Source organism: Neopelma chrysocephalum, unplaced genomic scaffold (assembly GCF_003984885.1).
Source record: "Neopelma chrysocephalum unplaced genomic scaffold, ASM398488v2 Primary Assembly neopelma1_22b, whole genome shotgun sequence".
Classification (NCBI taxonomy): Eukaryota; Metazoa; Chordata; class Aves; order Passeriformes; family Pipridae; genus Neopelma; species Neopelma chrysocephalum.
This window is the reverse complement of record NW_020897690.1, coordinates 11,749,141-11,772,673: the sequence shown is the minus strand read 5'-3', so window position 1 is coordinate 11,772,673 and position 23,533 is coordinate 11,749,141. Positions and strand designations below refer to the sequence as shown.

Below are 23,533 nucleotides of genomic sequence, written 5' to 3'. Positions count from 1 at the left end.
AGTAACAACTTCTGACAACATGAGGTTTCTGACTGGGTAGTAATTGAATAACACTTTTATGCTGATTACTTTTTGAAAGCAGGAGGCGGGGAGGGGAATGTTGTGTATATTAATCTTGACAGGTTCCCAGCATGTAGCAACCACTGCCAATAAAGGCACTTCTGATGCCTTATTTGACTTAAGGAAACAATACAAATAGGTGTCTGATCCACAGGGGACAGCTTTGGTGAGCTCAGATAATCCAGGACTGGTCTGCCTTTTCAAACTGCACTATATCTTCACTGTTATAATCAAATCAAGCAAGTGCCTACAGGGGGAAAATGGTACAGGCTAATGAGATTGCACACTAATTGTAGCAGCTCTCCTGCACTCTGCCTTCAAGCGCCGTGGTGACAGTGACATTTTTTGACTGAGGGGGTAGGTGGTTTTGTTCACATGGTTAAAAGCCTTATGGGAAACAAGATCAGTTTGGGGCTGAAGCCTCAGCACATCTTTTTTTTCAGGATATAATTAATTTTTTTTTCCAAGACATAAACCCCCACATGCTTGGGAGTTTCTTTCATTTCACCCACTGGCAGGCTGGTTAAGCATATTTTCAACTGGTATTTTCAAAATGAATCACACCCAATCCTTACACTGACTCTTCATATTGCTTTGAACCTGAGGTAACTTCCATGCTAAAATGGGAATGAGCTGAGCAACTGAATGAGCCAACTGAATTGCCCTCTGGCATGAGGGTAAATGTGCACCAAATGCACTAGTTGTATTTCTTGACTGTCCGGAGAGGAGTGCTCACACCATGTAAAATGTAAAATGCAGGGAGATGATTACTTCAAAGAAGCAAACAGGTGGCCCAGAAAAGCTGATGTTCAGATATGCACTGAAACCCTTGAGGACAGGTCACAAAGCCCTAGACAGGGTGTCAATGCCCAGGCAGTGCAATCTGATGTGAAATCCCATGTTCAAACTGCTGGCCCATTTAAAAGGATGTGGTAATTTGCACTTTTCCAGAGCTGACAGCAACTGACAGATGTTGAGGCAAACTCATCTCAGTGGTCGGCCTTGCATTTCTGATGGATATGAGGGTGGGCTTTCGCACCCATACCCTCACTACTAGACCAGTGAATTACTGAACAATCATAAACAACAGACCTTGCAGCAGCCCCAGAGCCAGTTGACTAGAAAAGCTGACAGTACTCAAACAAAAATATCATGAGTATTCCAAATCCCTTTTCTGTGTACTCTCGCCTATATATTTTAGGGGCACACTGGACATCTTACTGCAGTTTCTACAAGGTGGCATCATTATTATCACATATCACATCTGTTTTTTGCTTACTTTTCTGTTCTTCCACTGTCTTCAATCTATGTTTTTCTCCTCAGTGCATTTTTTTGTCATCAATTTTGCTTTCTATTGCTTGCTTCTACCTGGTTTACCTGAATAGAAAACATGCTCATGCACCCTTCCCAATCCATTGAGGTAAATAAATCACTACTTTCAATGAACCAACTTTCTGACCAAATTCTAAGCTCTCCAGGTATTCATACTTGCTCCTTAAACACTAAGTAACACTCTCAGACTATGTGCGTTACATGGATAGGTACCAGTTTTCATCCTTTCTCTTGTACCTGCATTTTGGCCATCTTAGTATGCCAATGTAACACCCTTGCTTTACCTTTTAAGAGCTTATTGGCTGTCCTGCAGGTTTCCTCTTTTTTCCCTGTTATTTACTGGTGTAGTTTTCTCAACAAGCTCCAGCTGCTTCCTATAAAACCAATTCCTGTCCTTCAAGGACAATGAGGCACGGCCCTACAGCCTATTGTGTAAAGGAAGAAAACATTTCTTTCTTCTCTGCCCCTCACTCAGGCAAAGCACTCCAGAGGATTCAGTTACCGAAGGCTGAACCTTCAAAAAAGCCACCTAAAGTTCACAAAACAGGTGGTGTTGCCTTTAGACTCAAACACACAATTCCTTCCTTCGGACCAAAAAGGCAGCACATCGAGGAACAGAGCAAATAACATGTATCTTCTGATTACCTTTTCCATTTAAAAAATTTTATTTACATTACTATTCCTCTGCTCCAATTTTATGCTCCTCACACTCTACCTGAAAAGCTATTTTCAGTTGACATTCTTAGATTTCATGTACTCCAGTCACCTACTGCCAGCTTCGTATTGAATGCATTGGGAGACACATCACCCATCATCATTTTGCTGCAACACCTTCTCCAGCATCAAAATGGGCTTTAGATGTGCTCCCAAATGGCAGTCGGGGGAAGTGTTACAGTGTCTGTTAACATGTATGTGTATTAATATGTATGTAGTGAAAGCAGCCTCTGCATGTGAAACTTCAGTGTGGCAGCTGGGGGGATGAGACCTAACAGCTATGCTAAGCCAAACATTCATTTTCAGGTTTAGTCTCTCCCTTTGTTGGGGGGATTGGGGAAGTGGGAGGGACTTTGGGTTTATTCCCTGCCCACACTTCAAAAGAAGTTAAAAAAACCCCAAACAAAGCACACTGAGTTTTTAGCCAAACTTGCTTTAATCATATTTAGAATCTCTCATACCCATTGTGTTGCTAAAGCATGACAAGTGGCACAGAGAGACAAGGAATTTTGCATACTCTGAAAATGTTCCCTGTGGAGAGGAATGAAAGGAAATGAGGGGATAGGAAGACACCAGTATGTGTGTGTATAAACTAATGGCCAAAACTACTGGACTGAAGCAAAAGACTTGACTCAGAGTTACAAGAGAAAGGAGCAGAGACCATAGCCAGAGGACTGCTTATAAAGGAAAGAGGATGAAGTTTCATTTTTGCAGCCAAGGACTGGGACATACAAAAGCAATGAGTATTTGTAGGTAAAGGAGAACTGGGATCACTAAACCCAAACTTATGTTGTTTTTCTTTCCTGCACCATGTAACCAAGATCTCTTTGCTGGTCAGAAGTAGCTTCCTAAACTGTGAGAAGTATAACTAAAGCTAACAGCGATGTTACACCTCCATGCTCTGCTCTGAAAACAGGACAACATAGCTGGCCCATTTGCTTCCTGTAGGGAAGGCATGGAAAATTGTGTTGCAGATTTCTCCTCCTAGGGATGATCAGCAACCCCCACCCAATCCTAGGGACATCTCAGAAAGCACAGTAGGCAGCTAGCAACCTTCTCCCGGACAACCTTGAAAAGAAAGAGAAAATGGTGATGGAGGAAAAAATGTATTAAGAAATGGTGATGGAAGCAGGAGGATTTCTCCTGTAGGAGATAAAAGTATATGCACCAGCTTCCTGCACTACAAGATGCTCAACTAAGTTTTGAAGCAAGAGTAATCAGGAATTTCCCACAAGAAGAATAAAGCCTGCAGCAAAGCACGTTCTAATAAAATACCAAGAAACAAATCTTGACTCAATAAAGCCATTGTCCTCATAGATTTCACCTTATCTACATAAAGATCATTAAAAAACTTGCTTTTCTCAATTTACAAATGGTTTTAATTAACAATAACAATAGCTAACGATATTTGATCACCTGTCAAAAAAATTCTTTGTCCCAGATGTCCTTGTAGATGAAAAAACTCTGAAAAGCAGACATAAAATTTTCTAAGACAGAAAAGATCCTCTCCCAAGTCAGTACTGCTTTCCCCTTTCAGACAGAGGCAGACAATGCATGCCTGTCCTTGGGAAATAAAAGAACTCAGGGTGGCTAATCCAAGCAAGCTAACTCAGGTTAAAACAGGAACAAAACCAAGCAAGGAACTGAGGCCTCTGATGCAGCCTGCAGCTGATCTTGGATTGCTAGCCGTGCTACATCTTTTCCCACCACCTAACCCATTAAATGACTCAGGTCCTGGGAGCTAAGTACATCCCCATCTCACCTCTACTGCCCTCAGTATCAGATTGCTGCCAAAGGATGCAGAGAGAGAAGCAGGCACAAGACTGAGGCTTAGCTAACAGGAGAACGTGAGAAATCACGAGATGAGACAGAAGAAGCTGCTGGACACAAAAGATGAAAGTGCAAGCAGCTAACAAATGCTACAGAGCGTGTCCTGAAGGATTGCCGGATTTCACGGGTAGTTATGGTAGGGCTACATGAGAAACCTCAAGGGGAATATCAGGGACTCTCGCATGAGAACAACCCTGAAAGGCCAACACTGTCTAGGAAACCATATCAGTATCTCCATGTAAGATCCAAACTACCTAGGCAGCCTTGGGAAATTTGAGTATGGACTTAGAAAAACTGGGAGCAATGCAAGGAGAAAGCAGGGGTAACTGAGAGGAGACAAGGGAAGGAAACAGGAGAATTCATGTGCATCAGGGAAGAATAAGAGAAAGGTGAGAAAAGTGACCAGCCACACGTAAACAGGCTGCTGCCCACTATGCTTGGCTGGTCAAGCTCCTATCGCTACAGTCTATGACATCTTCCTAACTGTAGTGCAATTTTCTGTGGGGGTGAATGCATAGAGGATGGAGCTCCCTGTGCTGTCCCACATTTGTGAGCTGTTGTTTGTGCATGCAGGTGCTGGTGAAGGCACTGCTCTTCACCTCTTCTGCTCAGTGTGGCTGGCTCAGTGGGTGCTCTGTGCGCATTTTCATCTCCGGAATGCATGCTCAGCATCTGTACAGGCTGGGCTCCGAAACCAGGAACCACAGCAGCCTCGCATCTAGCAGATTAGAAAGGTGTAATCACTTTAGCCTTGAAGCCAATCCATTGGATCTGGCTTAACAATATACTCTGATCTTCCAAAATCTCCTTTCTGTCTCTGTCCTCACAAAGCTGAAACTCCTTGGAAAAAATTTGTTTTAAAAGAAATTAAACTGTCTAAGTTTCATGATTCTAAATTATTCAGATTTTGAATATGCTGTCTTCTGGATTTTCAGTAATTTCCCATAACTTTAAAATCCAGCATGAACAAACTTAACTCCAATGCCACACAGATTACCTCAGTTTCGGCTATAGATTTTTGCCCTTTTAACACATTACCAGTAAAGCCAATGAACAGGTAAAGTGTGCAGCAAGGAAAAGCTCTTATGAAGGCAGGACAGAATTTTTCACTTAGCTACTAAGAAGACAGCATTAGTGGGTCAAAGTAACACAAAATCAATCACTCAGCACAGCAAGGGCTTCTTAATTGCAAACCTTGCAACCTGCACTATCTCTGGGCAGGTTCTCATTGCAATATTTGGGAAACTGATCTGAGTTATAGCAAGAAACTGTCTTATTTTAAAAGCCATTTTCACAGGGTTTTTTTTTCTGAAGTCAGAAATTGAGAATGAGACACACACATTAAATATAATGGTTGAATCTGAAAATAAATGATAACAAACAAAGCCCTCCTGGGCTAAAATTTTTGATACAGAAGCAGCATCCAGTTTTACACTTAAGTTCCTTGAAGTTTGCTTCAAATCAGCCTTGCTTACTGATTCAGTGAGCCCCAGGTGCTGAAGACACACACTGAAATCTCAAAGCTCCCTTGCCTCTTTCCTCTTCTCCATTCCCTAAGTTTCTAGCAGACTTCATTGCTTTTCATTTTGTAGTTCCTCCCGTTGCACATTCCACTGTAAAACTCTGCATCTCCTAAAGCCTCTATTTGAGCTTTTTGTTTCCCTGACCCATTTTTTTTCTGAGCTCTTCCTTCTTGTCTGACTCCTACTCTCCTACTGATGAGAAAGACTCGGCTTGGAGGCACCATGGTGCTGGCCCTGCTGCCTGCCAGCAAGGCTTTAATATTCAGGGCCTTGGCCCCTGGAGATGAAAGGAAACACAGCTACCTTGTCATCTGTTCAGGTACTGAGTTCATTACTATGTAATTATACAATTTAGAGAGCACTAGAGATGTATTAATGTTTTGTATTTCTACTTCTCTAAGGATCACAAAATTACAGAAATTGGTAATGGCAGGTAAATCACTGTGATTATAACTGTACCACAGAGTGTTATGGGTTTAGGGAGGAAAAAGTAACTTATAAATAATTAGCTTCTTATCTGGGTTTAATTGTATTAGATCAGTATACCTCCTACTACTAATTAAGTGGCTACTTCGCTCATTTTCTTTGTGACTCAGAAAGTAGAGGATGGTTTCCATTGCCTCAGTTTAAAAAAAAAAAGAAATACTGCTTTTTATAATCCATCAACATAAGACATTGGTAAGCCAGGAACTACAGGTTTTCCAAACTGTTCCTGTGTGAAACATCTGTTGTTGTGTATTGGATTATACATCTTCATCTTTGATACGATGAGCTGCAGATTTTGCTGTTGATAGTTTAAAGATGAAGGTCATACTACTAGTCCTATAAAAAGGAAAGGGAAGAGGAAAGGGAAGAGGAAAAGAAAGAGCAAGATGAAAATGGAAAAGAAAAAATCCAAACACATTACAGACTTAAAGGACAGTACGTTCAAAACCCTAGGGGCACTTCCACTGGTTCCCCAGTAGCCTTAGCTCAACATTGATCTTAAATTGGCAGATTCCTCAGTTCTCAGAAGGCATCTTCTGCTAGAGAGAAACCAGATTTCTTCTGAAGAGATACAGGGAACAGATCATGGAAGATAAGATGCCACCAAACTAAAAGTGGTATTTCTCAGTCAAGAGAAAGCCATTATTTCAGAAACACAAAACAAGGAAGTAATACTGGGTCTAAGATATCAGGCTGGTGGAACTTCTTATCTCCATCAATCTGTGTGCCAAGTCTGCCAAGACTCCAACTGAAGAAAAAAAAAATCACCATCTTTAGGAAACTTGGATGTGAGATAAAGTATTTTTTTAAAAAACCCATCTCTTCTTCCTGTTCAAAACTGAAGATATATTACAAGCAGAAATTAAAAGCAATATGCAAGTTATTACAGACATGCTTGTATTTTCTGTAGCAAGCTACTAATATCTGCAGGAGACTGCACAGGGAGGCTTGATACGTGAAGTTTACAATTAAATTCAGATTAACACTCATGAAACCAACTGAAAAAAAGTTATTTTAAAGTACAGTCATGAAACAGTCATTAGTAAGTACTTGAGAGCATCATTCAGTCTGCAGAAGCTTTATTACTGGAAATTACTCATATCAAGGGAGGAACTTCAACTGAATCAAGTTTTTGTCTGGTGGTTAGGGTTTTTTTTTGTGATGCAGTGGCAACAAGAGTAACAGTACGTACACTTAGAAAGGGAGACTTGGGCCAGTCAGCTCAAGGTACAACAGTAGGTGAAAAATAAGGGAAGCCAAAACACGTCTTCATCACTACCACACATTGCTTTGCATTTTCTACTGCAGGAGGCAGACAGAAAAATGTGGCCCATCTTTTTATGTTTTTTCTTATCTAATTTGACTAGGATTGGTTTTGTCCAAAAGCTGTATCTTGCTATGTGCCTAGTGCCTGCTGAGCAAGGAGGACTGACTTTCTTGCAGGCTCTTTGACACTAAAACTTGGGAGCAGCATAAGAGCACTGTGTTTTTCGAAGCATTTGCAGTTTGACTGTAATGTGGGGAAAATTATTTATTCTAAAACATTTCAAAATCTCCATTCTCACAATGTAGCATAAGTTTGGTTAGGGTGTAGAGTGCTAGCTCAAGCTGGCTCTCAAAGAAGTTTCACAGCTAGCACAGTCTTAACAAAAGAAGCCAGGGTCCTGGTGCATCAGACCCTTTTCAAAGCACAACACACAAAGTCTGAGATCAATTAAAAAAATGAAATCAAATCAATTTAAAAAATACAGTTCCTAATTTATGTCCATTAATTCCACCTGGTTTCTTTGGCTGCATTAGCAATGCTGCAATAACAGCACTTCCCCTACAAGTATGTTTTCTTTGATTCTCCTTTGCAGAGTAAGAGGAAAACCACTCATCACCAACAGTCTTTCCAGAGACCTGGTGTGTCAAGTTAGATGGATGTGCATCGAAACTTCTCTCCTTCAAGCTAGATAGTACCAGCCTGCTTGCTTGATACACAAACTGAAATGATTGCTACTCAGAAAACCGATGACGGCAGTGCCGAACTGTCTTCCTCCTCCCCCTCAGAGAACTCCATCTCACCAGCTTTGATGCCTGAGAAGCAAGTGATACACTGTTTCATTTTTGCCCTGCCATCTTCAATGTTCCCCAGCTCATTCCTTGCCAGCGCCTTAAGTTCCATTTTCAAAATTACTTGCAAGTACTGACACTCTTTCTCTTGCAGACTGAAGAGGTATCTTCTGCAATACTTGTCCAGAAGGAATAGAAAATTACATTTTACATCACAAGGCCATCATATATGCTTTGTTCCCATCCACAATATGAGAAAACAATCCTTCTCTTGGTCATTTTGCACCTGGGTTCACTGATAAAAGGGTCTGGAAGGACTTGTTGGTTCTTTCCTTTAAGTGTGCAAACCCTCAGCTGCCAACTTCAGAAATGCATTATAAAACCTGATCCCTTTGTTCACTTTGCCTGTGACTCACATCAGCTGAAAATGAAAGTTTAAAGAAAAAGCCCACACTAAAACAATATACTGAAAGTGACAACACTTCCAGTATTGTAGTTCAGTATCATATTTCAGCATTCAGTATTAGTCAGTAGTTCGCATGCCAGGGTCTGGCTGGGGTTTAAGAGCAATGCATTTCAGCCTGTGTTACAAATGTGTTGTCACCAGCTTTTCGATTCTCCCACCAGCTCCCAGGGGACAGCATGTAGAGTTACAGAGTTATTATAGAGCAAAAGTAGTGCCCCTGTAAATACAAACATGCAGAGTGAAGAGCCAGGCTAAGCTCTCTCCTAGCCTTGCTAGGGAATAACTGGTGTCCAGCTTTATTTAGCAGAGGAGAAAGGTGTGCAGAGAGATGATCAGAAGATACCCTCAGCCAGGATGTACCAACTAATTCTCCAACACACAGAAGAACACAAGTGATTACATGGTGGACTTCAGATGAGTGTAATTTCTCCAATGCCTGCCACTGTATTCAGACTTCCCCTCCATCCCCTCCACCAAGCTGATGCACGGATAGTGTTTATCACCTGTAATCAGAAGTTTCCAAGTGTATGCTGGACTTTGTAAAAATAAGGTTTCAGTCTTGCACAATGAACACACTTCAGAACAGGGTGGAGAAAGTTTGCACATGCAGTTCTATGGGTACCCCTGAGAACACGTTTCATGTGGATTCAGAAAGTGCCACTTCCTTCAGGCAATTCACAAGGCTTTTCTTTTTAAAAAATTTCCCTGTATATTTTAGAACACATTTAAAATTTGCTGACTTAGAATGACTGTATAAGATGCTCTTTGGTAAAAATTGTGTAGCATTTCCTCATGAGGAACTCTTAGTTAAAATAATTCAACACAGTGTATAAACACTCACATACCAGGGCTACCAAATCTCTGTATTGAGTTTGTGCCTATAAACTATCAGTGGCTTCCTGGAGCAGCACGAATTTAAGATATAGCATTGATTTATACTGCCAAAGCTTTCCCAATATTTTAAACAAAAGTTGCCACTACATTTAACAGCTGACTTAACCAAACATTGTCCACCTTTCTTTTCTCTCACCTCTCCACATTTAATCTGGTTTTCAGCTGCAGTGTTTTGTGTTGCTTCAAATACAAAATTGTAATACTAGCATCACGGAGTCTATATTACTCGTTCAAAACAATTTTTGACTTACGAGTGTGCTGATTTTAGGGAAAAAAATGCAATGTGCATTAAAATTTAAAGCAAGTCTTTTATACTACACTGTTCAGACAGATACCATCCATATCCACCTTTGTTCAGGTGATGTAAGCTGCACAGGTCAGAGCAATGCTGAGGTTAGAGAAGAAACAGGCAGATACACTCCCTCTTCCCAACCACATCCTAGCCCATTAGCTACAAGAAGCCAACTAAGACTAGAGCAAGGAAGGACAGAGAAATTGATCTCTTCTTACCTAGCTGATTGCTCAGTGACTTGGCTGGTACAGATTTCTGCAGACAGCAAGGAGGATGTGGGACAAAAAAGCGAAAGGGGATTGCAGACTGTGAGAGCTCCTTCTCCAGAGAAGCAGTATGACAAGTGCTTCCCTTGAGGCAACACACACAAAATGCAGAACACAAAAATCCCACAGGTTGTCCTTCACCAATGTGCAGACATCCTGCATAAGGCATTTTAACACTTAAGGACTAGTTAGGCCTCGTGCTGTCTTTCCTTGCAATCTGTCAGGGAATAGATCCCTTGTTCAGTGCACCTTCAACAACAAACCAAAAACCACAGATAACAACACATGACGAGGAGGAACACTGACAACAAACTACACAGAAGATGATGAAGTTATATGACAAGAATAATACTGTATTATGAATACAGGTGTACAAATCATGAAGCACCAACACTCCACTTTAATGTGAGTATTCGAAAAACTCTCCTCCAGAGTGCTTTCAGAGCATCAGCTACACTAGACTTTTGTTCCAGTGGTTCCAACAAAGTTTCTCTTCCTTCCTTTCTCAAACAAAATGCTGCTGAAATAGAGGAAGACTAATCTGGGGAAAACTAAGTCAGCCTCTGTGATCACACACCTTAGGCTTACTCTGGCATTTTCACATCTCAGTGTACAATTGCTTTATTGTTTTCCCCTCCTCCACAGACTGAAAACATTGATCCACCACAGCACTAGTGACTACAGGGCAAAACAGGTACAAGCATAAGTTATATCATATCTATCCACCTTCCCCCAAAATCTTTAAAAAATAAATAATGCAGCATAATCAGAACAACAAGATTGACATTTTTTATTTGTACTTAGCACATACAGGACAGATCAAAACAAATATTAAAATTAGCATTTGTAAACAAATATTTCACAAAAACTTATAAACTATCAAATTTGCTCTGAAAAAAATCATGGTTATAGCCATTTATAAATGTGTATTTATCAAAATCAAGTTAAAAACTACTTCATTTTAAAAACATCCCAAATGAAGATTCATTCATTCCAACAACTTCAGAGACCACAGATATAAGGTCTATTTAAAACAAATGCAAAAGTGAAGATGGCACTGTGATTTCCAGTTTAAACAAAACAAAAAAAAATCAGCAAGTGATCAAAATACCAGCCAATCCTATTCGAAGTCCTAGGTTTGTAAAATGTACATTCACCTTTGCAAACATCTAAATTTAAAAAAATATAGCTATTTCACTGCATCATCCTCATCTTGTAATGTACCAATTATGTGCTGTGTTTTGAATCCACTCAGAAAAAAGTTGTCAGTAGGTAGTTTTATGTGATTGTATAGTTCACTTCCATAATCATATTAAAAATAAGACACCAGCAGCACCCTTTTAGCAAGGATTCATTTTTAACATTCTTGCCTTTATAGCAGCCGGTATGGTTTCGGGGAATGCTATCAATGTAATCAGTAAGTCAAAAAAAAGAAATGCACATACCCCATGAAATTTATTAGTGTTCTTTCCCTATACTTGTTTTCAAAATTAGGTAAGTACCTCTATTTTTTCTGCAGAACACAAAAATTAAAAGGAAATAACATCTGAACCTATAATTACCTCAGTAGGCTCCCTTTGTTGGTGGCCCCCAAGCCATTTTGATTGCTAGTGTGAATTCTGGTTTTTTGTCTCCCTCCAAATTCCTATTCGCATGTCAACTAAGATCAAGGTTTTCAAACTTCACCTATTAATTTGACTCAAAAGAAATAAGATAATAAAAATAACTAAGGCACAAATGGCTGATCTTCAACATCAGGCAGAGCGTCACAGATTTGGAAAACAGGGTAGAATGTAAATCCCCAGAAATATTTCTGGTCTCAGGGTACTGAAAATTCGTACCAGAATTCACAAAAGGTTTTTCAAGAATTTTTTTTTTTAACAAAGATATGGAAAACACTTTTCCCAAGAATGTCCATGAACACTAAACAAGGATGGATGTACATACAAAGACACACTTTATGCACAGTACACTTTAAACGTAGTGCAGACAGACAAGGACCATGGAATGCAATGATCATCTAAGATGGCAGGTGAAATGAAGATGGCTGTTTTTCAGAGGGTCGTCATGAGTTTATCTTGGTACACCATGCTTTGGACTCCTCCTAAATTCTTCTGGTTCTGTTCCTGGATATACCGTAAATTGCTGTCCTCTCCACTTGTGGGGGGTTTCCAATATGGCCTGTCATCATGATAGGGTGGCCTGTACCATTTGCACAGTTATTGGTTAGTGAGAAATGGAAGTAAACTTAGGAGTGCTACACAGTAACATGAGCTCATCCAGCAAGTGCTAAGCATGCACATGGAATGACTGGCAGCATCAGTAAGGGAAGGAAATGGTAAGAGACTTATAAGTCCAATGTAGAACCCACTGAAGCAACTGGCAATCTTTTAGCTGATTTCAAAAGGCTTTCAATCAGAGCTCAGTCATTTAAAACCATCTCTGTTTTCAATGTTACAGACAAGCATAGTACATCAATGCTCCTGAATCCCAGAGGGATGGCAGGGAGGGAAGAGGAGGTTATGAGAAAACTAAATAAGTACAAAAATCAAGTAAAGTAAAATATATCATGCAAAAGTGGAGTTCATGAAAGTATACCCTAAAGCCCAAAAAGTTGAGAGGCAATCCTATTATGAACGAAAATTGCTGTTCTGTAGTTATTGCCATTCCTTTGGCACTGGTGCAGTTAATTACGCTGAAGCAGCCTGTAAGTTACACATGCCCATCTTCTTAAGATGAACACCTCCAGTCTACAGTTAGTACAGGTATTTCTCTCAACCTGTGTACTAAAACTTGACTACAAGGAAAATATTTTTTTCCTTATTTATTCATTACTTATTGGTGTTTTGAGATACTAACTTCAACCTCTCCTAAAGTGTCTCCTGAATCATTGCTGGGGAGTGGGAAATAAATAAACAAATGGAAATTTTCAACACTATGTAGAAAACCACGATGTTTAAGATTCCCCTATCACGAAAATGATGTCGCAATTATACATACAGAAGAAATTCTTTTCTGTGAGGGTGGTGAGGCACTGAAACAGGTTGCCCAGAGAAGTTGTGGATGCCCCATCCCTAGAAGTATTCATGGCCAAGTCTGGTGGGGTTTTGGGCCACCTGGTCTAGTGAAAAGTGTCCCTGCCATGACAGGGGGTTCGAACTAGATGATCTTTCAGGTCCCTTCCAACTCAATCCATTCTACGGTTCTGGTAATTTTTTATAGTAGTAGAAACACAGGCAAGGTTTAGACTTGACCTTTTTTGGAGATGTTCTTAAGATATATAATGATGACTGTTAATTGGAATTAATTTTTTCAGAAGGCTAAACATTAAGCTAACTGCAAACAAATAATTTCACTGAAAGAATTTCACTAAGAAGATTCAGACAATTCCACATACTGTTTCACAAATTATTCAACAAAAAGCCCATATATAACACATATTGCACAGGTGGTTTCACTTCAGCTCCTGCCCATTCTAGACTTTCATGCCCAGCAGAAAGAATTTTATAGATCTGTAGTTTGATCTCAAGTTCATGGTTGAATGGATTAATTTTTTCCAAATCAAGCTATCCAAGATGTTAAATGTTTAATTCTTTCACGGTGACTCCGAGTTAGAGTAAGTTGAAGCTTCCACTTTAACTACATATTTAAATGCTTCTACCTGACTGGGACAAAAATTCTTTTTTTGCTGAACTTGCATGACTGAGCTTTTAAATATATTTTCTTTTGTTTGTTTTTGTTTGGTTTCTTTTTTAGCTTTACAAGCCTTGCTGTAAAAAAAGCCATTGTTCGTATTTCACTGACCTTATTCTTTGTCTAGGCAGTGGAGGGGCTGAAGGGGAAGGCTGTCTACACACAATACATTATTGTGTTATTTCAGTATCACTCTGCTCCAGGCTGAACTATTTGGCGTTAAAATGTCACAGACCAGTATCGTAAGTGATGACATCTTCAGAAAAATTTCAGCCAAACCTCAAATGATTTATAAAATCGTTAAACTCTCTTGGCAACCACTCTTCTGTAATGTGAAATTGTACATTTTAAATCATGCATAATAAAATCAACAAGTAAACCCTAAATTCAGGAAGACTTCTGAACCTGAAATATAGGCAAAACTAATGACCCACTTCCTATGTGCTAGGAATTTTGAGATGACAATGCCTATGTCTGCTTCTCTGCCTAGTAAGTATTTCTAATAACATATTTGCCTTTTTCCTGCATTCTCAAACTCAGACCAAATTGTCTTTTCATTCATTTTAAGCTCAGCCTCATCTCCAGAGCCTGCCCACACTAAAAACTAAAAGTCTACCTATTCTGGTGTAAGAATACAAATTTTAGATGAGTAGGAATGAAGATTAGAGTATTGGTATTTTTCAGTGAAGACAGTAATTATTTGTCTAAAAAACTGAGTCACCTAAAAAAGTGTTACTTTCTATTAGGATAAAATAGCAGCTGATTTTTATCATGTGTACATGCATAGACACATATCCACCGGCAGGTGCGTGCATTCCACCAAGATGGTTTTAACTGGACTGAATTTCTTCCAAAATTTCTTTTCACTCAATATCTCTCATTACTAGCTTCAAGATAAAGTACCATGAAAGGAGGATAACACAATAGCACATGCAGGAATATTTTTGTGAAACAGTTCTCAAAAACTCAACGTTATAATTTCACTAATTATCTGTAAAGTGCTTGATAAATTGTTCCATGTACTTGTTTTTTTCCCATATACATTTCTGCAAAACACGATAACAGTGCTGCACTGCAAGAATCTGTTTACTCATAACTTAACTTTACACTAAAATGAGTTTCTTCTTTGTCTCAGGAAATTAAATACAAATAAATACTGATCAATTTGCAATTATTTTTACTGAAGCTACTGAGCATCTTCCTATCTAACATACTCCCTACAGGAAATCACTGAAGTTGTATTTCAAATTCTGAATTAAAAATCAACCAGAAAAAAAAGGAGATTAGAATATTCCATAGCAAAACCTAAACAGAAGTTATTTAATACTGTCTCTAAATCCCATGCTTCTAACTTCTGTTTGCTTTTCATGTGCAGAGAATTACCCAATACAGCCACCAAAGCTCCATACTGATTAAGATAAAGAAAGAAGTAATCATCTCTTTTGCAAAGTGAGGATTGCTTACCTTACATTCACAGGTGTGTGTGGATGCCAGTGTGGCTGAGCAGGATGTATACTAGGATGATACTGTGGCTGCAAGTGAAAACATTGAACCTGGTTAATGAAATAATATAAAAACTTCCTATTAACTTTAAATTTTTATTTTCCTGGAGCCATGAGGAACATGCTCCCAGTGAGCCCTAGAAACCCTACTCTTTCAGTCCTTCTCCCACATCATTAAGCACATACACAAAGCCTCTAGGTGATGAGCTTGCTCATTGGGACACACGCATGGAAAAATGCAAAGAAAATTGTTTTTCTTTTGACAGACCACCTGGTACATCTACTGCTTCTCATAAAAAGCATATCAAAAAAAATGCCAACTTTAATCAGAGGTGGAGAGTAAGAAAGGCTACTGTTATAATAGCAGTCTTCAGAAGGTCACCTATCTTTTGTGACAGCATTTCCCTCTCATATTCATAAGATCTCGAGAAGAAACAATGAAACAAAATCACTAGTGAGTGTTTTAATAAAAAGTGTTAAGACTAAGTTCTCATGCACATACATAGCTTGGAAGAAAGCATAGTTTGCTTTCTCAGTACCACTGACTGCCAGTATCACAGATGAAAACCAGGCAAGGTTTTCCCTGAAGCGTATTAAAAAAACCCCCAACAAACATTTGACGAGCAATGAACTCCCTCTCTGTATGAGGAAGATAATTGCAACTTTGAAATTGTCATGGATCATCCAATGTGAGAGGCTGCTCTAGCCAAAAGCTTGCTCACAGAGCAGTCTCCTGGGGCCCATCATATTCACAGTCCCAAAGGATTTAACCTTCACAGAAAGGGAAGGGAAAGAGGATGGCAAATGGAGTGTACTCAGCTTGCAGAGCATCCAAGAATAGAGGGGAAGAAAGAGAGAAGAGTCCCTCTGTGACGCTCTTTATTTCTGAATCACCTCAGAAAATCTCACCCCAGAGTAAGGAAAGGGGAGCAGAACAAATGTACTACGTAAAAACAGAAGAAATATTTACCACTAAATATGAAAATGACAATATTTTCTTCTACAATTGTTATGCTCTTACCTGGTAGTTATGGACTTCGGGAGTATTTTTAGCACTAAGGGAGAAAAAAAATTAGCTTTTACGCAAACAGTACATCTATGTCACAATTTTTTATAGTTCAGTGTTCTACTCTTCAGGGAAGTATTACAGTGAAGTAGAATTCATATTCTTAAGGACATTAATATTTTATTCAGGATACACATCACAGCAGTTAGCATGTGAAAGAGGGGTGTGAAATTTTTTTCTTCACTTTACATTTTAAAAATGGGAAAAAATAATGCTTGATAAGATAACATAACAGCAGTGAAAAAAAGAAAATATGTTTTATTTTAGTCTGATCTCAAACATAAAAATTACAAAAAAAAAAGATTAAATAATAGAAGCATGTAAAGTCTCACGGGTAGTCGCCAAGAAGAACCTGATATTGCATAACGAGAGATGCCAAAACAATACATCCCACACCAGAAAATTTGTTCCTACAAATCCTAATGCAGAAATCATCTTCAGAATCTTTTTAGCCCAATAACAGCAACTGAGAGGTAAAGAGAACTTGGGCAGTCACTTACCACAGTTGTGCTGCTTTCACAGGATTGTTTGCTTAAAAAGAAAGAAACATAAATCCTTAAGACAGGTGAAATATCAGTCATTTTGCAGCTCTTGTGATTGGGGTGTTACACTAGGCTTAAGTGAATCCTCATATTTGCACAAAAGTGTCTGAATTGCAAGTGTAGCCCTGTGCTTTCTAGCATTCCTGTGCAGGATCCTGAAGTATGAGGCAGACACAAACCTTCCTCTGGTCCTGCAAGAGTCACAGCCTTTCAGAGATGACAGCAGACAAGCATATACTTCCCAAATGTCACAAAAGGACTTTTGGCAGAGTATGTTCTGCACAACCAGAACACTACTTTTCTGACCTTACTGTAAGCTACCATGTCAGTACCATCGAGTCCCTTGGAAATCTGAAACTATCCCCTGTAGAAATTGTCAATATCGTATAGAAAACAGAGTATTCACAAAGCCACTAATGGTCTGTGTCTTATTACAGGGAAAAAAAGGTAGCCAAAACAGCCCATCAGTTGGGAATCTGGGAAGGCACTGAGCAATCTTGAGCAACAAGGTCTTGGGTTATGCTTCAGATAGGCTGGAAAGATCCATGAAGAAGGCAGCTGAGTAACTGGGATGTATCATCTCTTTTTCATGACAAACAGCATGTTTTTCAAGAGCACTGAAAAACTGTCAGTGATATAGTTGAAAATCCAAGTGTCTGCTGAATGCAGAAAGTGGGTGACAAAGTTAATGAGACACTGCAGAAGTCTCAAAATACAGAGCTAGAACAGAGTCCAACCCCTGTGGGCTGCAGCTACATACAGGTCTTAATGGTCAAGAGATGCAGGAAAGACAATCTAGAGGGAATTTTTGCATTAACCTAAACATGCTGTTGAGCTCTCTGAAAGGAGATCATCTGGGTATGACAGAAGTTCTCACTGGCTGCAATGCGCAGAGAACGTAATTGAGCATAAGCCACGCTCTCTCTCTTCTCCTTCTATCTCACAGACATAAGTACAGAAGCACTGAGACACAAGGTATGACCTGCAGGTCTGACAGATCCTGTTACTGTAAGAATAAAATTAAAAGAATCCATTCTTTCACTTATGACATCACCCACATGATATAGTTGACTCTCATGTATCGCATAACAGCGTTTCACAAATTTAAAAAATTTGCACTTCCATTAAAAAAACTCCTTACATGTACTAAGGAGGGAAGCAGGGAGGGAGTTAACAGCCTCTAGAAAGCACACATGCTTGTAACCCTTTTCACCCCTCTGTCCATGAGAAACACATGTCCCCATAATACCACAAGGATTATTCATGGAACCGTGGTTCATATTCTGGGAATGCAAAAGAGTGCAAAAACATTCTAAGGGAACATCAGCTCACCCTGCTCCATACAGCAACTATACCTTCAGGCTCAAGTAATATAGAATTTACAGGGGGTTGTCTTCAAGGGCTCCTTCCTAGGTTTTTCTACAAGGAACAAAAATCTCAGCTTAAGTTTCTAAGGACAAATTACAAAACCACAAGGGAAAACAATTCCTTGTCATTCCATTCAAATTCAGCATATCTCAGCATAACTCCCAGGGCAAGGTATTTAAGGTCAGAGTCTGGATAGGTGAATAATATGTGATTACAGTCAGGAAAGCTGCAACAATTGCATAATGAGACTGCTCAATAACCCTAAAATTGCCTGGCTAGATAAGCGAGTCAGTGAGGCTTTTGGACACTGCTCCACTCCCCATGACACATGCAGTTCTGCCAAGAAAACGTTACATGCTTTCCCTTATTGGGTTTGCTGCAACTTTTCTCCTCAATGGAGCAACAAAAGAAACCATAGGTACCCGCCTCCTTAGATGGGGGTGGAAGAATTAAGTGCAGGTAGAGATTAAATCCAGAAGATGGAAACGACTCCAACTTTGGACAAAAAAAAAAACGACCCATGTACCTTCTGATGTTTTAGGCAATCTGACATCTTCTTCTTTTTATACTGTGGTATAGATGCCATGACTGTAATATGACATTTCTATGAGTTAACGGGACACCTGCATGATTGCTGCAGTGAACACATGTAAAAAAACTTACCCTTAAAGGTTGAATGCCTTCGAGAAGGATATCGTTTGCTGGGCCTTCTTTCAAATGTGCTAGTTCTGCGTAATCTTGTCCCATGTGTTGCTTGATATTCTGTCCGCCCACTTAAAATACAGAAATAAACAAATTAAACTACTGCCTTCTGCTGGATGCAGTATTTGCTCCTTCTATAAACATAAATATTGCTGTTACTTCTCTAAATACCTGAATCTGAAGCGTGATCCCAGCCTTATGAAGTCGGATCTACTAGATTTACTATTTGCTGGGGCTCGCAATCTGAAGAAAGCATGGTGCTCCACTGCACATTTCCACAAATGTTTGCACGTTTTGGCACTGTCTAACCGGAAAACAAATGTGTGCTCTTGCTCTCTGCCCTAAATGCAGAAACAAAAGCTTTGGAAGTTGGCATGCATGATATTAGTTATTGTCCTTGGTAGGAGAAATACAGCCTGGGCCAACAGTGTGCTGAGCCTCCCTTGTGTTCTTACCAGTCTGAGCACCCACCACACTTTGTTGGATCAGGCCCAAGTAAGGAAAAAAGTTACCTGTTCATCATCTTCTACAACCACAAGTGTTAGTTTGCTCTTTTTAAAGTCCATTTTTGTGATTTTAGGCCTAAACACAAGAAGTAAAAAGAATAAAATTAAAACAATATTAAAAAAAATTTATTTCAACAACTATTTCACATTTGAGAGTGGTACTTCTAACCAGGCCAATCTATCTTCAGATTTGACCTTCAGATTTTAAATCTTGCAGATTCAACCTAAATTACAAAATACAGTCAAGATCTCATTATGTAAAGGAGAAAGATTTCAGCATTTTAACAGAAAGGAATATAACACAAAAACAGATTACCAAAAAAATAAGCCTATTTTGTTGGCTCCTTCAAAGATCAATATGCCTGTTGGTGTCAGTCCAAGAGCATATTCGCAACCATCTCTTCCCTGCAAGCAAGTACAGAACAAATAATATGCCATTAGCAGTGTAAATCTCACTACAGTAGTATCACAAAATCCATAGGTCTTAAACTAAACGGTAGGGTTTGCATATTTTTTTAACATTACTGAACAGAAGAATATGCACCTGTATTGGGTGCAAACTGGCAACAGGAGGCTGTAGGGTGCCCTGTGTGGGAGGAGGCCATGTGCTGCCCCAATTGGCTCTGAGGCCCATGGAGACAGACTCACACCATAACTGAAGCCAGGGGAGCCCACACCTCAGCTCCCCCGTGTTTAAGAGCAGGCAGTACCTGCCAGGGGAAGGAGACACAACAGGAAGAAACTGAGGGTCATAGGAAAAGGCATGTGGAAAGGGACACTGTGGGGGCATGACTGGAGAAACACCCTTGGGAGGAGCGCTGCAGGTGGGAAGTACTTCTGAGGGACCACAGAGCAACCCACACCATAACAAGAACACCCCTCAGGCACTGACCCACACCAGGGCAGGGACCCCATACTGATAAAATAAAATATGACACAGATCTTACCTTAACTACATGCATATCTACACCATACATTTCTAGCCATTTAGCTTTGTTCAAGTAGCACAATTCAGCCTGGGCCGGGCTCTTTCCCCTATGAGCATAAAATTTATACTTCATGGTAAAAAATTTGTGTCCACTTTAAATGCTTTAAAATTCATTCCCCTAACACTTTTCTTTGGGCCCTTAATCTTAATGACACTAAATGGTATTTCAAGCTTAGCTTATGTTTTTACCCTCTTCCCTCCAAATGAAAATAAATCAGAGGGATGAAAACGGAAAAAGGTCTCAAATTGCCAATAAGGATGAAAGTTCAAATAACACAGCATCACTGAAATGTACCATATTTATTAACAAAAGACAGGAGAATGAGTTTGTTACCACCCTGAACACAAAACTTTATGTTTGCATGTGTGAAAGAAGGAGAGAGAGAGGAGATTTATTTCCAACATAAAGAAAAGAAAAAAGATCTAGTTTCTTAAATTATTACAAAATAGTCTAAAGAAAAACTAATAAAAAAGTGAAAACTCACCCCTCCAACCTTCTCTAAATGCTTGCCATTTCTAGAGAAGGAGAAGGTTCAATACTTCTCAACTGACAAACATGAAGGGATTTGACTTTGGAAGAGAAGAAAAACTGTTGCTAGAGACCCCACTCCCACACAGGTACTCTACCTGCACTCTTTCCATTTCTGAAAAATGTCAAATTCCATCGCTTCAGTCTGGTTTGGTGCAAACCTGAATTCAGACACAAGCTCTGGTGTGTGCTCAGGGTGCTCACACTCTCCCAGCTCAGCTGAAATCAATCAGTTGAGAAGTTAAAAATTTAAAGATTTTGGGATGACCAGAAATATTAAATTTCATTATTTCTACAAAGACAAGGATAGTAAGTTTTTAAGTATGTTGTAGAAGAATGTATTTGTACCAACATTTTAAGTTAACACCCCATTCTCCCACTCCCAGCCCCAGTAAATTCAAACCAGATTTTACAGCAGAAGTCAGATAAATACATTTGCAGGAGCAGTGTTAAGGTTATGGTACAGAATTCTGACGTTCAAGAATGTTATAAGTGAACCAGCTTAACTGGAGCTGCTTCTGTGGATGTTAAAGCACTTAAAGGAAATAAAGTTTTTATTAAAAACAATCATCAAGGCAATACTGTTACTTCCTCTCATTGCATACTTTTCATTCCAAAACACTTCCCATTTTGTTGCGTGCTTTGTCATGTTACTGTTCATGTCAAAACATGAAAGGAATACCTAGTCTTGTGAAACCAGTGATAAAGTTGTGCAGTTTTTTTTAAACCACAGTGGTGGTGTAATATTTAGATTAAGTAATTTTTAAGGAAAGAAAGGCTGCAAGATCAACATAACTGAGGTGTTGCTTTCTACTTATACACTTAGGCCCTGGTATTTTCTTTTCTAGGAGCAGAACACTTGCCAACTCCTCTGAGCTCAGCAGGAGATTTAAGTGCTGAGCATTTCAGTGATTGAACTAACCTGTCTTGTGTCTGTGACATGCTTCACTCATGGAGCCTCTCAGCTATACAAAGAGGCTGCAGCATCACTGCCTTGGGGCTGTGTGGCAAACATCAGTGGAAAAGACACGGTTCAGTAATATCACATGTCACCTGACATATGATGTGATTCTCAGCCCTTTTTGGTGTTTCTTAACTGTTTACTACTATTACTACCAAATAGTAGTGGTATTTTGGTGGTAGTAGTTGTAGCAGTATTTTAGTATTACTACCAAAATAAAAACTAAAATAAGGCAGATGGAAACTAAATCCCCTGAACAAAGCAGTTTTATTGCTTTAGGGTACTTTTACACTTAACAGTTGCAAAAATTTAATTCACACTCAGACTTCAAAAATGCCTAGCAGGATCCAGTAGTATATAGGAAGTTACACACATAATGCAATCTGTTGGCTGATACCACCTACTAGGTAATTTTGAGAACTTGAGCTTTGCTCAAATATTTAGCAGTCCTCAGGATATTAAACAAATTGAGTGCATTGATCTTCACTTCTAATTACTGCCTCACACATTTTTTCTCTAAACAGTCATCTTCCATGCTGACTGTTACAGCGCTCTTATTTATAAGACTTTTTCTTTAATAGATATCTCAGCTCTATGGTTGTTTCATCGAAGCTGGAAGCCTATTTAACACAGATATTGCTAAGAATTACTGGCAGTCCAGTCTCCAGTATACAAAAGGGATCCAGAAAACCCATTAGCAAGGAGGACTTCGAGGGGAAAAAAAAAAAGACTGAAGTTTGATGTGTTGACAACCATCTAGGAAAAACATGGGAGATTTCTCTACTAGTTAACTAAGAGAGAAAGTGGGGAATGAAGGCTGACTGTGCTGTAAAGAGGACATGTAGAGAAGAATCATGAGCTTGTAGGACAAAAGATACACAGAAAAGATAAGGCAGCAGTATTAGGTGAAAGGAAAATATCACCCTTGTTTCTCAATAGCTGCATTCACTGTTTATTCATTTTCAGGTGAACAAACTATGTAATCTTTTTGATCTCTAACAAATAGATCTTCAAAGTAAGTCAGAGTTTCACTAGCTCCCTGCACAGAGTAGAAGGGCAGTGGAAGAAGGGGTAACGGGGGCTCTATATGAGGATGCTGCCGCTACTCTGGTGGAATTACATTCCTTGAATGGCTCAGCAACACTAATATTTTTCCACACAAGGGAACAGCAGAAGACCCATCTTTTCATCTGTGGTTTTATGACAAAGTATCATGCTTTGGCAAACCTCTTCTCTTTTTTGTGTGGTGGAGTATATCTGGTTAAATACTAAAGCTACCCAGCAGCAATGAGGCAGTTAAAAACTTACTGTAACAGTGACAATTCAAGTTTGATGACAATCTTTCTTTAGACAATCCCTAAGTGAAGCATACGATTAAGTATCTGCTTCACAAGTTACCTCATACTGCAAATCAACATTATTTGCTACAGAATTTCTTTCACTGGACTGGCAACAAACCAACACTTTACTTTTGAAAGATGATTCATACAAAACACCAACCTTGGAAACTGCTATTTGAAACAAAGAATTACTGTAAGAGAACAACTTAATTGATTATTAAAAAAAAAAAAATTATGTAGTTTAAAGCTGACCCGTGAAGAGAAAAGGCTTTTTTTTTCAGAGGGCTTAGGGTACTAATGCCTAAATAGCCATTCATAGCTTTCCCTTTGCTCTTAGGAAAACCACACTAAGAAGCAAGACTGGATTTTACAGAGTAAATGTAACCCGCTGAGGAGGGACTAATTGGCCTTCCTTTGT

At 39.3% G+C, this 23,533-nt stretch overlaps 1 protein-coding gene across 6 annotated transcripts in view; it reads right to left on the bottom strand.

Annotated features, from left to right (window-relative positions):
* EPB41L4B (erythrocyte membrane protein band 4.1 like 4B) overlaps positions 1 to 23,533 on the bottom strand; it is a 170,556-nt gene that overhangs the window by 74,431 nt on the left and 72,592 nt on the right. For 5 of the 6 annotated variants that reach the window (XM_027680162.1, XM_027680180.1, XM_027680191.1 and 2 more), the window contains exons 7-15: positions 20,913 to 21,033; positions 20,245 to 20,332; positions 19,614 to 19,702; positions 19,304 to 19,373; positions 18,963 to 19,132; positions 18,753 to 18,862; positions 16,680 to 16,710; positions 16,135 to 16,168; positions 15,076 to 15,143 (exon numbers count right to left, since the gene is read on the bottom strand). In XM_027680162.1, coding sequence (XP_027535963.1) covers positions 15,076 to 15,143; positions 16,135 to 16,168; positions 16,680 to 16,710; positions 18,753 to 18,862; positions 18,963 to 19,132; positions 19,304 to 19,373; positions 19,614 to 19,702; positions 20,245 to 20,332; positions 20,913 to 21,033 — 781 coding nt within the window. Of the gene's footprint in view, positions 1 to 11,212; positions 12,121 to 15,075; positions 15,144 to 16,134; positions 16,169 to 16,679; positions 16,711 to 18,752; positions 18,863 to 18,962; positions 19,133 to 19,303; positions 19,374 to 19,613; positions 19,703 to 20,244; positions 20,333 to 20,912; positions 21,034 to 23,533 lie in introns of those variants that run through there. The other variant, XM_027680208.1, reaches the window with a different exon arrangement.